The sequence below is a fragment of the Rhincodon typus genome, chromosome 15, assembly GCF_021869965.1.
Source record: "Rhincodon typus isolate 14 chromosome 15, sRhiTyp1.1, whole genome shotgun sequence".
In the NCBI taxonomy this organism is placed as follows: Eukaryota; Metazoa; Chordata; class Chondrichthyes; order Orectolobiformes; family Rhincodontidae; genus Rhincodon; species Rhincodon typus.
The window spans coordinates 55,533,166-55,550,008 of NC_063346.1; the positions used below are offsets into that span (position 1 = coordinate 55,533,166).

A 16,843-nucleotide genomic window follows, 5' to 3' on the forward strand; every position below is an offset into this window, starting at 1 on the left:
ACCAAACCCTTCCCCATCACTCCCACTGTAAATGATCCCAATGTACCAAACCCTTCCCTGTTCAAAAACAATTATGCAAAGAACTGTGGATGCTGGAGATCTGAAACAAAAACAGAAATTGTTGGAGAAACTCTGGGAAGAAAGCATTCTCCATTCACTCCCATTGAGAATACTTCCAATGGACTAAACCCCTTCCTGTTTAGTCCCATTGTAAAGAATTCCAAGAGACAAAGCCCTTGTCCTTAGATCATTGCAACAAATGCCAAGAGATCAAACATTTTCAACTGCATTCATTGTATACCAGTCATTTTCCATTCACTCCCATTGAAAAGAATCCCAATGGACCAAATCCATTCCCACTAACAGCTATCGTTTGGAGTGCTGATGGGTTCAGCTTGTTTGAATGGTCCTATATTTTGACATGCTATTCATGAAGTGAGAGCTGAACACAAACAGTTTCTTATCATACATATACATGTGAACACTTCCAGCCACTGATCACTGCAAGCCTGTGATTTACCCTCTCTGTGGCTTACTCGCACAGCATGGTATAATGTGAAAAAAATTAAATACTGAGGGATTTAACAGAGAAGCTGAAGCTTTGGTCTTTGTGACTCTACAGCTGTGTAACAAATTGGCTAACTGATATTGTCGACTCTTTGTCCGTCATTATGGCTCATGAGGAAAGTAGACTCAAAATCAAGAGGGCAAAGGTCAAGTATGTTCTTGCTATAAGGTCGCAATGGAGTGAGAATGGAATATGGATGATATGATCGATGCAAGCAGGAAGTAAAATGGGTTTCAAATGTTACACTGCAATCCTGGGCAGAATGAATGGTGATTCAGGCTCAGGGAGCTGATCGGATTCCTCCTGTTCTTAATGTGACTGGGAAGAATTGTGTTCGACTCTTCAATGTCGAGTTTATCTGTTTGAAAAGCTCTGACCGAAATTCCACCCTCTCAACTATTGCCCATAACCCAGTAGTAACTGGGATAAAAGGCCAGAAAGTGACAAGGGCATTAACAAAGGCACTCACTTTGCCCTGGCACGTTTGTGAAAGAGGGAGGCTGATCCGAGTGGCTCACATTTCCTGTTACAAACCCCGCTTCACCTTACATCAAACAACTACGCCAAGGGCCTTACAGGACTGGTGGTGCCAGGGTCTCCTCCTGGTGCATCCTCTCTGTCTGCCGGAGTTTGAGAATCTCACTGTAGTTCATAGCATTCACCTTGTTGCGGAACAGGTCAAGGGAGGTGGGCTTGGAGGCCAATGTCCGTGTGATCTGCTCCCGTACCACCTGCATAACCTGGAACAGAAAGCACAAGAGCACCATAGAACATAGAACTGTCCAGCAAAGGAACGGGAGCTTGGCTTATGATGCTGTGCTGAACATGACGCCAAACTAATCCCTTTTGCCTGCCCTTGGTCCATATGCCTCCATTCCTACCATATTCATGTGCTTATCTAAAAGTCTCTTAATTGCCCCTATTGTATCTGCCTCCACCACTACCCCTGGCAGCACGTTCCACACTCTTTCCACTCTCTGTGTAAAAAACTTGCCCCTCACATCTCCTCTGAACTTTCCCCCTCTCACCTTCAATGCATGCCCCTTGGTATTAGACATTTCAACCCTGGGAAAAAGATTTTGACCATCAACCCTATCTTTGCAACTCATGATTTTATAGATTTCTGTCAAGTCCCCTTCAGCCTCCGCTGCTCCAGAGAAAACAACCCGAGTTTTTCTAGACTCTCCTTATAGTTCATACCCTCTAATCCAGGTAGCATCCTGGAAAATCTCTTCTGCACCCTCTCCAAAGCCTCCATATCCTCCCTGTAATGTGGTGACCAGAACTGAACGCAATACTCTAAGGTCTTAAAAAGCTGCAATATGACATCCTGACTCTTGTACTCAATTCCCCAACCAATAAAGGCAAGCATGTCATATGCCTTCTTTACCACTCTATCTACTTGTCTGGCCACTTTCGGGGAGCTATGGACTTGAACCCCAAGATCCCTCTGTACATCAGTGCTGTTCAGGGTCCTGCCATTAACTGTATACTTTTCCTTAATATTTGATCTCCCAAAGTGCAGCATCTCACACTTACCCGGATTAAACTCCATCTGCCGTTTCTCCGCCCATTTCTGCAACTGATCTATATCCTGCTATATCCTTTGACAACCTTCTACACTATTCACACCTCCACCGTTCTTTGTATTGTCTGCAAACTTACTAGCCCACCCATCTACATTTTCATCTAAGTTATTTATATATATCACAAACAGCAGAGAGGTCCTAGTATAGATCCCCGCGGACCATCACTATTCATGGACCTCCAGCCTGAAAAACACACTTCCACTGCTATACTCCATCTTCTGTGGCAAGCCAATTCTGAATCCAAGTGGCCAAGTCACCATGGATCCCATTCGGCTTAATCTTCAGGATGAGAGTCTACATGAGGGTCCTTGTCGAAAGGCTTACTAACATCCATTTAGACAACATCCATTGCTCTACCCTCATCGATCAACTTTATCACCTCCTCGAAAAATTCAATCAAGTTAGTCACCATCAACAGCTAATTGAGTCTTTCAACAGTAAACATCTTCCCCTCTTGGCACTAACATTAACTGTTCACTAACTGCTCCTAATATTCAGACCACTCATTCACTTAGCCACAATTACACCAATAGAAGGTATCCACTTGGGTTATACTGCACTGTGCAGTGGCAAAGGCAGTGCTTAACCATTATACTCCTGTAGCTAACTGCCCAAATAGTTGATGTTAAGGATGCTATGATACTATTCAATGAAGTCCTCCATGTGTACTTAACCAAATCAGCAAAAACAGAGTTTTAAACTTTAAGGATCAGCATAGTCAGCCTAGAAAAGATGCTGGGACACCTACTCAAACCAATATAACAGTTTGATACAACTGAATGATTTTCCAGGGGATGCCATGGACAGTTAAATGGTAGCAATATAGTTTTGGGACTGGAGTCATACATATGCCAATCTGACAACGTCAAGGTCACTTTCACTACTAAGAGCGTTTCATGGCTGTTTTGCTTTGGAGTGAGTTTAAATTCTGGGATTTGAACTCGCATCCTATTGATTGTTCCATCTGTCGCTCAGGATTCTGCTTTCCTTTTCATACTCATTCACTGCCACGATGAGAGTGTCCCTGATTTAAGTATTCCTATTCTTAAACTGCTGCAGTCTGCCTGACGTAGGTACACCCAACAGTTCTCCAGGATGATGGCCCAAAAACAGGGAAGAAACCGTTCAAAGTTAATATGATGTGAGGCTTGAAGAGGAACTTGCATGTGGTTTTATTCCTATGTTTCTGCTGCCCTTGGCCTTCTAGATGATAGAGATCATGGGTTTGGAAGGTACTATTGATGGAGGCTTCATAATTTGCTGCAGTGCATTTCGGGGATGGTACACACTGCTGTTGGAGGGAATGGATGTTTAAGCTTGGGGAAGGAGTGGGTGAAGACTGTACTCCTGAGTCTTGTACTTGTGGTCAGACTTTGGGCAGTTTAGGAGATGAGCTATTCACTGCAGGATTTCCAGCCTCTCACCTGAGTACTATTATGGCTGGTCCTATAATGTTTCTGGTGAGTGGTACTCATGATCAGTGATTGAACGTCAAAGGGAGATGGTTAGATTCTTTCTCGTTCGAGACAGTCATTCCCTGGCACTTACACAGCACAACGATGACTAACCACTTAGCAGCCCAAGACCAGCTCTTACAGCATGCTGATATGGACCACTTCAGTATCTGATGAATTGCAATATTGTGCAGTCATCATCAAATATCTTCATTCTGACCTTCTGTTGAAGGACTTGACTACATTGAGTAAGTGTTGATGAGACAATGCTGCAAGGTTTCGGGTGGAACAATAGATCAGAATTTCAATGGAACTGTGTTGAGACAGCTCGGCTCCTGGGGTTGGTTTAATCAACAGGGAAATTACAATATTCAATACTGCCTTTTGTAACACCCTTCCTGGGACTGAAACTCATTTACATGGAGTAACTGAATTATCTTAACTACTCTGGTGCATCAAACTGTTGTAACTACATAATCAGCTACCAAGCTGACATAGTCAACAATAGCAAGCCACTGTATTTGGGAATGACCTGGAGAGCTGTATTTAAAGAGGCCGCTCAAATCAGAGGGGCTGACACTCCAGATACAATTTCAGCACAAGGAGCAGGAACCATGAGAGTGAGAGGAACAGCGTCAACCTCAGCGCAGCCAGCTGTAACTGGGGTAGTATAAACTTCTTTACCATCTTGTGCTTCCAAAGCAGATTTTAAACCAGTGTGAGAACACAGTCATTTAGGAACCGTCAGGTAACTCAGGAAAGCAAAGGTTTCACAGAAGTCTTTCTCCTTCAATTCCTCCCACTTCCTACAGACAAAGTAGGTAGCCATGGGTACCCGCATGGGCCCAAGCCATGCCTGCCTCTTTGTAGGATACGTGGAACAATCCCTCTCCCGAAGCTAGACTGGCCCTATCCCCCACCTCTTCCTCTGCTACATCGATGACTGTATCGGCGCCGCCTCGTGCTCCCACGAGGAGCTTGAACAGTTCATCCACTTCACTAACACCTTCCACCCCAACCTCAAGTTCACCTGGACCATCTCCAATACCTCTCTCTCCTTCCTGGACCATCTCCAATACCTCTCTCTCCTTCCTGGACCTCTGTTTCCATCTCGGGCAACCACCTGGAAACCGATATCCATTTCAAGCCTACTGACTCCCACAGCTACCTAGAATACACCTCCTCCCACCCACCTTCCTGCAAAAATGCCATCCCCTATTCTCAATTCCTTCGCATCTGCTCCCGAGATGAGGCATTCCGCTCCCAGACACCCCAGATGTCCTCGTTATTCAAGGACCGCAACTTCGCCCCCTCAGTGGTCGAAACACCCTCGACCGTGTCTCTCGCATTTCCTGCAACTCATCCCTCACACCCCCTCCCCCCAATAACAACCAAAACAGAATCCCCCTCGTCCTCACGTACCACCCCACCAACCTCCGGATCCAACGCATCATCCTCCGGCACTTCTGCCATCTGCAATCCGACCCCACCATCAAAGACATCTTTCCCTCCCCACCCTTATCTGCTTTCCGGAGGGACCACTCTCTCTGTGACTCCCTTGTCTGCTCCACACTCCCCTCCAGCCCCACCACCCCCGGCACTTTTCCCTGCAACCACAGGAAGTGCTACCCCTGCCCCTACACCTCCCCCCTCACCCCCATCCCAGGCCCTAAGAAGACTTTCCACATCAAACAGATGTTCACCTGCACATCTGCTAATGTGGTATACTGCACATCTGCTGTTCCCGTTGTGGCCTCCTCTACATCGGGGAAACCAAGCGGAGGCTTGGGGACCGCTTTGTGGAACACCTACACTCAGTTTGTGACAAACGACTGCACCTCCCAGTCGCGAACCATTTCAACTCCCCCTCCCACTCCTTGGACGACATGTCCATCCTGGGCCTCCAACAGTGCCACAATGATGCCACCTGAAGGTTGCAGGAACAGCACTTCATAGTTCGCTTGGGAACCCTGCAGCTCAATGGTATCAACGTGGACTTCACAAGCTTCAAAATCTCCCCTCTCCCGATCGCATCCCAAAACCAGCCCAGCTTGTACCCGCCTCCCTAACCTGTCCGTCCTTTCTCCCACCTATCCACTCCTCCCACCTCAACCCCCACCCCCACCTCCTACCTATCAGCCTCATCCCGCCTCCTTGACCTGTCTGTCTTCCCTGGACTGACCTATCCCCTCCCTAACTCCCACCTACACTCACCTTTACTGGCTCTATCCCCGCCTCTTTGACCTGTCTGTCTCCTCTCCACCTACCTGTTCCTTTATCCATCTTCTATCCGCCTCCCCCTTTGTCCCTATTTATTTCAGAATCCTCTTCTCCTCCCCCATTTCTGAAGAAGGGTTCACACCCGAAACGTCAGCTTTCCTGCTCCTCTGATGCTGCTTCGCCTGCTGTGTTCCTCCAGCTCCACACCTTGTTATCTCTTATTTCACGGAAGCCTGTCGTGTTTCAACGACAATAAACTATGCCTCATGGTAAACCATGTCTCATTATTAGTGTAAAACAAGTCCCAGTAAGTAAACAAGTAAACCGCACACACAAAACGACAAGGGGGAGACTGATCATTCGCTTAGTACCTCTGGCTGAAGATGCAAATGCTTCAACCTGATCTTTCGCAGGACTTCAGACCCAGAGTCACGGTCTGAACCATTGCTTGTGGGATCACATAGCTCTACTACATGTTGCATTGACGATCACTCGTATTGTAGCTTCACCAGGTGGACACCTTATCTTTAGGTACACATGGTGCTGCTCCTGGCATACCCACCCCCACTCTGCTTTGAACCAGAATTTGATCCCTTACCTTGAGGGAATGGTAGAGTGTGGGGCAAATGCTGGGCCATGAGGTTACAGATTGCATTTGAATACCATTCTGGGTGCTGCTGTAGACCTCACAGTTTGAGTTGCTGGATCAGGTTTGAATCTATCCCATTTTTCAAGGCGATGACGCCATACAAGTTCAAAGTGTCATGACAGAGTGTGTGGGGATGAAATCTCATCTTCCAAGACTGCTCAGTGATCACTCCTACAAATATTCCCATGAATAGACGTCTCCACAGCAGGGAGATTGGTGACGATAAGGTCAAGTAGATTTGTTCCTCTTGTTTGTTCCCTCACCTTCAGTTAGCCTACCAGTTATGTCCTTGAGGACTTGGCCAGCTTGGACAGTAGTGGTGCTACCAAGCTACTGTCGTTGATGGACATTGAAATCCCCCACCCAGAGTACATTCTATGCCTTTGCGACCCTCAGTGCTTCCTCCAAGTGGTGTTCAACGTGGAGGAGTACTGATTCATCAGCTGAGGGAATAATAAGCAGCAGGTTTCCTTAGCCCACGTTTGACATGCGATTTCATGGAGTCCGGAGTCAATATTGAGGACCCACAGGGCAACATACTGCTAAGTGTATGCCACGGTGCTGCCACCTCCGGTGGGTCTGTGCTGCGAGTGGGACAAAGCTGGTGATGGTTATGGATTTTGGGACATTGTCTGAAAGGCACGAATTAGTGAGTACAACTTTGCCTGGAGAGCTCGTGGATCAGCTTTCCCAAGTATGGCACAATACCACCCTCCCCCACCCCCGATTTGAGTGATATGGCTGATGCAGGGTGAATTGGGCAGGGACTGGTACTCGATTGATGCCAGGCACTCCGTCTGGTTTTGCTCACGTCTCACGTAGTGAGGGAATGCAACTCTTTTGTTTGCTCAGCCATTTTAGGGGGAATTTGAGAGTCAACCACTTGGCTGGATGTCGGGAGTCACATGTAGGCTACATCAGGTCAGGATGGCAGATTTCCTTCCCTAAAGGACATTAGGACATTAGTGAACCTGATGGGATTTTACAGAAAACTGAAATCTTCATGATCACGGTGTGACTAGCTATTCACTCCAGATTAATTAATTAATTGAACTCAAGTTCAAAGTGTCATGATGGGATACAAACTCACATCTCTGAATCACGCGTGAAATAAAACCACAATGACATGTGCCAGATCATGTGTGTACATTTGTTGCCGTGTTTGCCTGCAATAACAACAGAGCAGGGTGTATCATGGCCAATTCCAAAAGCATAGCTGCTCATTACCCCAACTATTGTCTGTGGGATCTAACGCTCAGAGTTATAGGATTATATAGTGTGGAAACAGACCCTTCGATCCAACTCATCCATGCCTACCAGATATCCTAAATTAACCTTGTCCTATTTGCCAGCATTTGGTCCATATCCCTCTAAACCCTTCCTATTCATGTACCCATCCAGATGCCTTTTAAATGTTGTAATCGTACCAGCCTCTACCACTTCCTGTGGCAGCTCATTCCATGCACGCACCACCCTCTGTGTGAAAAAGTTGCCCCTTAGGTCCCCTTTAAATCAATCCCCTCTCACCTTAAACCTATGCCCTCAAGTTTGGGACTCCTCCACCCTTGGTAAAAGGCTAATCACCCCATCCATGGCAGGAAAGTGGGGTTCAGAGTTATCAGATCAGCTGTAATCTCTTTGAATGGGCTGAATGGCCTACTTCTATGGTTTAATGGAACCCCTTTACAAGTTTAAAAACTTCTATCAGGTCACCTCTCAGTCTTTTCAGGAGAAAAGCCCCTTTAGCCTTTCCTTTCACGTTACCTGATATTTTGTCCTGATATACTTACAAAGGATATGATCTCATGGTTAGAGGTGGCTTCTGATGTTGTCTGAGGTGACACTGAAGAGATTCCCTCCCAGTAACTGTTCTCCTCTTCCTCTCTCTAGCCAATCATTTACTGCAGGATATTAGTTCTGTTGAACCAGTGGCCAGAATTCTATTTTGCCACAGTGTTAATTCCTGCACAAAACACTCAATTAATATTAGTGCTGAGTGGACTGCATTCCAAATCAGTGTCGTCATGTTGTTAAACATTTATTGCAGCTCAGCCTCACAAAGCCCCACAGCTAACCCTTAATCATCAGGCTTTCATATTCAGCAGCATCTGTGCTATTTATTCGTTTTGTGCTTTCATTGCCTGCCCTCAGCTTTTCAACGATGCCAGTAAGGAGTCATTGAAAACAAGACCTGAAGCTGTACCAGTGTATCTTTCTTTTTTACTCTCTGACCAGGAGTCCATTCCAGAGACTGAAAATTGTCATCATCTCTTGGTTTCTCCCCGTGTCCACGTGGGTTCCCTCCAGGTGCTCCAGTTTCCTCCCACAGCCCAAAGATGTGCAGGTTAGGGTGGATTGGCCATGCTAAATTGGCTCATAGTGTCTGGGGATGTGTAAGCTAGGTGGAGTGCAGGGTTACAGGGTTAGAGTGGTGGTGGAGGGGTCTGGGTAGGTTACTCCTTGGAGGGATCTGTGTGGACTCGATGGGCCAAATGGCCTGCTTCCACACTGTAGGGACTCTATGTACAGAGAACCGAGAGAGAAGGGTGGGAGGGGGAAGGATGGTTGAGTGGAGTACAGCTGTTAAACCTCTATAATGGCTAGTGCTGCCTCAGAGCTCAAGACTCCAAAATCTCGCTTGGCAATCCCACTGAGAAGCCCTGTATGAAATGGGACAGTTCCCATGTGTGAATCTGGACTGTAGATGTTGAGGGTATAACAAGCTGATCCCTGCCCTGGTATGTAGCCAGAGGCTTCGCCACAGATCATTGCCTGTAAAAGCCCCCGATATCTCTTCACCCCCCTCCCTCAGGGAGCTTCAGCCAACTGTGGCACCCATACTGCCTTTCTAGTTGAGATCTAAGCTCAGGTAGTGGGAACATCTGTACGTCTTAATCCCCACTTACTATCATTATCCTCAACGAGTGTAAGCAGCAGGGTGGAGGGATGGGGAGTAGGTGACAGAGCAGTGGGAAGATTGAAGGAGGAGGTGGCTGAGCAATTGGGAGGGAGATGAGAGGGAGGATAGGAGAGGATTGGGTAAGGGGAAGGGAGAAGAGGAAGAGATGTAGGTGAAAGTTGAAGGGGTAGAAAGTATTTTTAACGAAATGAATATCAAATCAACACACCCCCTGTCCCTCAGCCCAAGAAAGGATTAATGGCAAAAACAAGGTGCTGCAGAACGCAGCAGAACTGGCGTGTCTGTGAAGAGAAACAGAATTAATGGTTCGAGTTCAAAATGTGAACTGTTTCTCTCCACAGATGCAGCCAGACCTTCTGAGTTTCTCCAGCGTTCTCTGTTTGTTTCAAATTTCTAGCAATCTTTGTTTTATTGGATTAATTGCACTTGTTGACAGTAACCATCTGGGAGAGTATGTTCAATGATCAGTACAGAGATTGGGAAATCAAATGTCAGAAAATGTGTTCAAGAATACACTGTCTATCATTCCTGAACAAAGTGAGGCTCTTTATTCACTAGTGGTCAATGGCAGAGGGTGAAAGCAAGACATGAGCTTGGAAGTTAGCTTGACAATGAGATTCACACATTGCCCAAACTGTTATGTTCATCACTTCACAAGTGCTGCTTTGGGTATGGTCTCCAGGCTGATCCAGGAGTTAGGATCTGGTGGGACCTGGTTCTTATGCTCGCTCTTTGCAATCACTCCTTTTCATGTGTGAAATGACAGGGTTTTCAATTCTCAACGAAGAAAAACCCAAACTTGCCCATTGAGATACATTCCGTGGAAGAGGTCCTTCGGCCCATTGTGTCTGGATGCTCTTCAGAAGACAGACTTGATGGGCCGAAAGGCCTCTTTCTGCACTGTAGGGATTCTATGATTTATCTACTCTACCAGCACTTAGGCCAGAGCCTTGAATGTTCTGACACTTTCAAGTGACCATCCAAGTATTTTGTAAAGGTTGTGAGGTTTCCTGGCTCAACTCTTTCTTCAAGGAAAAGTGCAACTTACATCAAGGGTAAAGCCATCACAAAATAATGTAACATTTGAAAAATAATACTTGTTAGGTGACATCACAGTACAGACATTTTGGTAGTACATTTCGGACCCCCACCATGCTCTGGGTGAAAAATAGTTTCCTCAACTTCCCTCTAAACCTCCTACCCTTCACTTTAAAACTTTGCTCTCTCGTCACTGACCCTTCAACTAAGGGGACCCGTTGCTTCCTGTTCACCTGCCCATTCCCCCTGCACTAACCCTGACAAATGCAACAAAACAAGAAGTTTGGTAAAGGTTTTTAACTTGCCGACTGGGTCTACAACCGATGTCACGGGTCGGAAATACAACCGAGGCGGAATATTTGGTGGGAAGCCTAGCCGTAAGAGCTAAAATTGCAGAGTTATTGATAGAGGATGAGAATTGGTAAAACTGTGGCAAATGGATTCCTTTCCAGGCAAAAGGGTATCAAAAAAAAGAAGAAAGTTATGTGAGCAGATAGTGCAAAGCTGGAATCAGTGGACGTCGGATGCCCATGTGCATAAGTCTTTGACCGTCCATGATCAAGTAACCAAAAAAGCTAATGCAATGCTGACCTTTCTGTGCAGGGGACTAGATAACAACAGGGCGACTTCAGCTTACAAAGGCCCTGGGTAGGTAGTTGTCACTGGAGTTATTGTGAACAGTTCTGGCACCATACCTAAGGGAAGATGTATTGGCCTTGGAGGGGGTGCAGAGTCGATTCATCAGAATAACATGTGATCTCCCAGGGTTAAATCCCAAGGAGAGACTTCACAAACCACAGTAGCATTCCCTGAAATTTGTAAGGTTAAGCCTGACTTGGTTGAAGGTTGTAGGACATTACAGAGCAGGACAGGGAAAGGTAGAGAGGAAGTATTTTTGTTTGTTTGGGACCAGGCAGCATAGTTTAAAACCTTTCAGGAGTGAAACTAGAAAACACTTGGATTAACAGAGGGAACTGGCTTTTCTCAAATGGTGACTGATGTGAGATCAGCTGTAAATTTTAAATTTGAGATCGATAGATGTCTGTTATGCAGAAGTATGACACGGCACAGGCCAAGGGCAGTGAATTGATGAGTTAGGTTGCAGATCGTCCTGATCTAACTGAGCAACAGGGCAGACCGGAGAGATTAAATGGCTTCACCTTGTTCCTATGTTCCACAACATCCAGTCTCCAGCCAGAAACAGCTCGGCATCGCACCGCTGCAATCCTGACAACTGACCGTTTGTAAGGACACCTTCCGTTTTGTTAGCTTTCTGGTGAAGCTGTTTGGCAGCTGTCTTGAGCATTGTAGTTTGGAATCAGACAGTATCATACTGAGCAGCATGCAGGCAGAACCAGCAACTGCCCGGCGATGTCTGAATGTCCTTTTAACTCAGGGGCAGGCACTGCAGGATGAATGCCAGCAGGGTCTATCCACCATCTACAACAGTAACTCACCTCCTGATTTCCCCAAAGCCTATCCACCATCTACAACAGTAACTCACCTCCTGATTTCCCCAAAGCCTATCCACCATCTACAACAGTAACTCACCTCCTGACTCCCCAAAGCCTGTCCACCATCTACAAGGCACAAGTCAGGAGTGTGATGGAATACTCCTCACTTGCCTGGATGTACACAGCTCCAACAACACTCAAGAAACTTGACACCATCCAGGACAAAGCAGCCCGCATGCCTGCCATGCCATCCAACACTGAATATTCACACCTTGAACCACCAACACTCAGTAGCAGCAGTGTGTACCATCTACAAGATGCACTGCAGTAACTCACTAAAACTTCTCTGACAGCATCTTCTAAGCCCATGACCGCTACTACCACAAGGGCATCAGATACGTGGGAATGCCACCACCTTCAAGTTCCCCTCCCAGACACTCACCATCCTGACTTGGAATCATGTCCTTCATTGTTGCTGTGTCAGCCCACAGTTTGTGGGCTGCAGCGGTTCAAGAACGCAGCTCACCACCACCTTCTCAAGGGCAATTTTGTTTTTAATTTGTTTTTGGGGTGTGGGCGTCACTGGCTGGGCCAGCATTTATTATCTATCCCTATTGGCCAGGTAAGGATGGCAGATTTCCTTCCCTACAGGACATTAGTGAATGAGATGGGTTTTTATAACAACCGACAATAGTTACATTGTAATACCATTCAAACATGAAACGTGATTCTTACTTTTTAATATTTGAACCCATGTTCCCAAACGATTAATCTGGTTCTCTGGGTGATTAGTCCAATGATGCAACCACTACACCATTGCGTCCCACAATTAAAGATAATAAAAGCTGGGACCAGCCAGCAAAGCCCCATCCTGTGAAAGACTTTTTTCAGAAACAGCTTCTTCAGGTTGTGTGTTTTTTCACATTGTCATCAGCGAGTCCAGGCCCTAATGGGTGACACAAGATCTTGATCTGATCAAGGATCTGCAGAGTCTAACACGTGAACGATATTATAGTGACTCTCAGAGTCAAACAGCTCTGCTGTATACAACTCCCAAGCCACTGTTGTTATAGAAACAAAGATTTCAAGGCTGTTCTTTGCTTTAAAAGCCCCTTCTTTATGTTTCAGTATATAACCAGCAGAAGACAAAATTGTTAAAAGCCCCACATTGCGAGCTGTCTGGGTGATTTGATTGAGATGGGAAGGCCTGGTTAGATTTTAACGTATTGACAGGGGATAGCTCCTGTGGACCAGATCATGAGGGCCTTGAAGGAACAGCATGATCCCAGAAACACACACTGTCTATACTGCGTCTGTGAACGGAGACATGCAGTGCAGAGGACACGATAAACTACCTGGGATAAATCAGGGAGCATAAGCTTTTGACTCAGCGAACATCAATAAACCTGCAGCCTTTTCATATTCTTCCTGCTCAATTCAAAAAGAAGGCAACAGCAAATAATGTCCTACCTCAGAAAAGCTCATCCAGTCCCAGCATCTTCTTCAGCATCGCCTACAGACCACCCAACCATGGGAAGAAAATACTCCACCAACTGTTCCTTGAAGTTCCACCAAAACACCGAGAGCTCGCCCGATTCAGAAAGGGGCAGTTCATTGAAACAACATATAAACCTGACTCTCTGAGTAGAGAAAGCAAGAATTCTTCTCCTTACGTATGCAGCTCACACACTGAGCCTGTTCCTTGCTCACTCCCTCCCCTGACACTGATTCTCTCCCTCAAGTGTATCCGTACTGAGCTCTCCCAAACTGACTCACTCTGCTCCAATGCTAACACGTACACTCACTCTGTGCTGCCCACTGCACTCACTGACAGAATTCACTAGATTGCTGAGCTGCAGGCTGTATTTAGAGTGGCAGCTGGGGGTGGGGGTGGGGTGGGGGGGTGAGGGGGTTGCCAGCTTACAAGAGCAAACTCCGCTGACTCACCGTACCTGCTCTGGTCGACTTGGCAGTGACCCAACCCGGCCCTGTCAGGGGGCCTGGTGGCCGACAGCCAAGTTTTTAAATCCTTTCCCATGCTACCCCTTTAGCTCTGAATAACAAAAGTTACGCCAGCTGGCAGCAGCTACTGATTCCTGGGCATAACCTTGAGAGACATTGACATTAACCCATCATGCAGCAGACACCCTTGAGCTGCCATGTGAAAGATATGAAGCCAGGGTAACCTCCCTGCCACCCTGAATGTGTTGACACCAACGACAGAGGGCCCGTAGGCTATAGATCCCCCCTCAGGGTGTCACACGGTAAACGCTGAGTATGGAGTGGGGAGCAGGATCAAACATGACCTCCTACTGTCCACCCATACCAATGCTCTCAGAATCTCTAGCCTGGGTCACGATAGTGATTAACGGTGAAGCAGCTGGCAGCGCTCTCACCCAAGTTCAAAGGTCATGGGTTCAACTCCAGAGTCCTGAGGCGTTCTAGTTCAGGCCTGTTGGAGGGCTGCACTGTCAAAGGCACCCTCTTCCGGATGGGGCTTAAAATCAAGGTCCTGCCTGGCCCCCCTCAGACGGGTTTTAAAGATCTCCCCGGCACTATTACGAAGAGGAAAAGGCCAGTTCTCCGTGGCACCCTAAACATTTTTCCCTCAACTGCCAGGACTCAAAAGCAGGTCGAGCGATTGTCACATTGGGACCTTGCCGTGCATCAATTGCCAACTGTTAAAAATCCTTCAAGAAAAAAGCAAAACTTCACAAGTTCCATGTCCAAGAAAGTTGCAATAGGAACGCAAAGCTATCTCCCTGCCCTCAGCTCTTTATGGCAAACCATCAAAAACCCATCACACCCTTGGTCTCAATGTTGGAGACTACATCGTATTCAGTTGGGAAAACGCTCAAAGTACTGAAACCAATTATTGTTGACCGGTGAAGGAATGCTCGGACAGGAACTGATAGCAACCAGCTTGGAGACACTCTCACCAATAGCCATCCACCTCTCCTTGAGGATATACTAAGAACCAGCTTTTTTAATAATAAACAAAAGTGGAACTTGGATTCCTTGTCACTTGCCACACTTGTTGTCCAACCCTAATTGCCCTTGAACTGACGGTCTTGCTGGGCTATGGAGGGCAGTTAAGAGTCCAGGTCTAGAGTCACATGCAGGCACGGACCAGGGTAATGAGAACAGATTTCCTTTAGTAAAGGATATTAGTAAAATTGATGATAATTGTCACCATGGCAGACACCAGCTTTATCTTATCAATATATTAAGCAGGTTTAAACTCCACCAGCTGCCAAGGTGGGAACTGAACCCGTGTCCTCAAGACTTTAGCCTCGGCCTCTGGATTACTATTCGACTTAATTACCAGCGATCACTGTCATTTCTCCTCTCGTAGGAAGCATGCTTGCAGGGTCAGACCCAGAAGTAATGCTCAGCTCCACCTTTGCAGCAGGACGTCATAGACATTATCCAGATTCCACGCTAGGTGTGAACACTGCCCCGGGGATGGCCACCAGGAATTTGTTAAGGAACAGAAGCACATCGAACAGCGACTGATAACCAAAAATAATGGCAGTTCTCTCCTCTGTTACCTTAATGTCACTTTCGAAGCTGGTTTGTTCACGGTCGAGTGACCTGACAGGCGAGGAGAACGTGCACGGCCTCCTGTCTTTCATTGGCCTGCATCCAAAACTCACCATTCACATTGAGAGTCACTGAAAGCTTCAGTGAGTGGGCTGACGGAGCAGGTTGGCTGGAATTGAAATGAAACCTCCCAGGGGCAGCAGCTCATTAGTGTTTCTGCAGTGACTCGCAACACGCAGGCTGTGCTGACACAAGCACATCCAAAATACAATGGGGCCTGGCGCAGTCCCATCAGACCTGGGCCTACCCACTCTGAGTAAAACCTCTAGCACTGAGGGAACCACGTCACCCTTTCACTAGGAGTTTAAGTCAATAAATCCCAGTGTCTACACGCTGAAAAGCTTTTAAACAAAAAAGCCTCACTTGAACAAAAACACATTAAAGTAAAAGCCCCTACATCCATGGTGATGCAGTGTGAGGAACAAAACATTAGGACATGCCCTTCCTCCCGACCACCACCAAACTCCGCAAGACGTATAGAGTGAGTGTCTGCTCGACACTAATGATACAGTCTCCCAACCAATGGCTGTCTTCGCTGAATTAATTTCTCTCAGGTAATAAGGACATTGTTGTTCTCAACCGCTTGTGCCAACACTTGTGTAGCTTGGCCTGATATGTGGCAAGCAATGTTTGTACCGCACATTGCCCGTCTCCAACAAGAGAGAATCTAACCATCGCCCCTCAATATTTCATGGCATTATCGTCACTGAACCCTCCATTCCCAAAATCCTGAGGTTTTCCATTGACCAGAAACTGAACTGAGCCAGCCATTTACATTCTGTGGCTATAACAGCAGGAAATTCAGCAGCGAGTAGCACACCTCCTGAATCCCCTGTCCGCCATCTACAAGATATAAATCAGGAGTGGGAGGGAATACTCCCCACTTGCCTGGACGGGTCCAACAACACACAAGAGATTAGACACCATCCAGGACAAAGCAGTCTGCTCAATTGGCCACACATCCACTCCCTCCCCCACCGACACTCAGTAGCAGCAGTGTGTACCATCTACAAGATGCACTGTAATAACAAAGGCTCCTTGGACAGCACCTTCCAAACCCATGCCCTCAACCATGTGAAAGGACAGGGGCAGCAGATACAGGGGAACACCACCACCTGCAAGTTCCCCTCCAAACCACTGACCATCCTGACTTGGAAATATATCGCTGTTCCTTCACTATCGCTAGGTGAAAATCCTGGTACTCCCTCCCTCAGGGCATCGTGGGTGGCACCACATGCTAAGAATGGCACCAGTTCAAGATGACAACTCACCACCACCTTCCCAAAAGCAATTAGGGTTTTGCAGGCCCAGCCAACCCCACCCACATCCCATGAACAAATTAAAATAA

General features: G+C 46.8%; 1 protein-coding gene across 1 annotated transcript in view; it reads right to left on the reverse strand.

The window, feature by feature from the left end:
* The window catches only part of elmo3 (engulfment and cell motility 3), a 98,935-nt gene that overhangs the window by 15,936 nt on the left and 66,156 nt on the right, over nucleotides 1-16,843 (reverse strand). Inside the window, exon 17 of the mRNA XM_048605576.1 lies at nucleotides 1,145-1,308. Within this exon, the coding sequence (XP_048461533.1) occupies nucleotides 1,145-1,308 (164 nt within the window). The remainder of the gene's footprint in view (nucleotides 1-1,144; nucleotides 1,309-16,843) is intronic.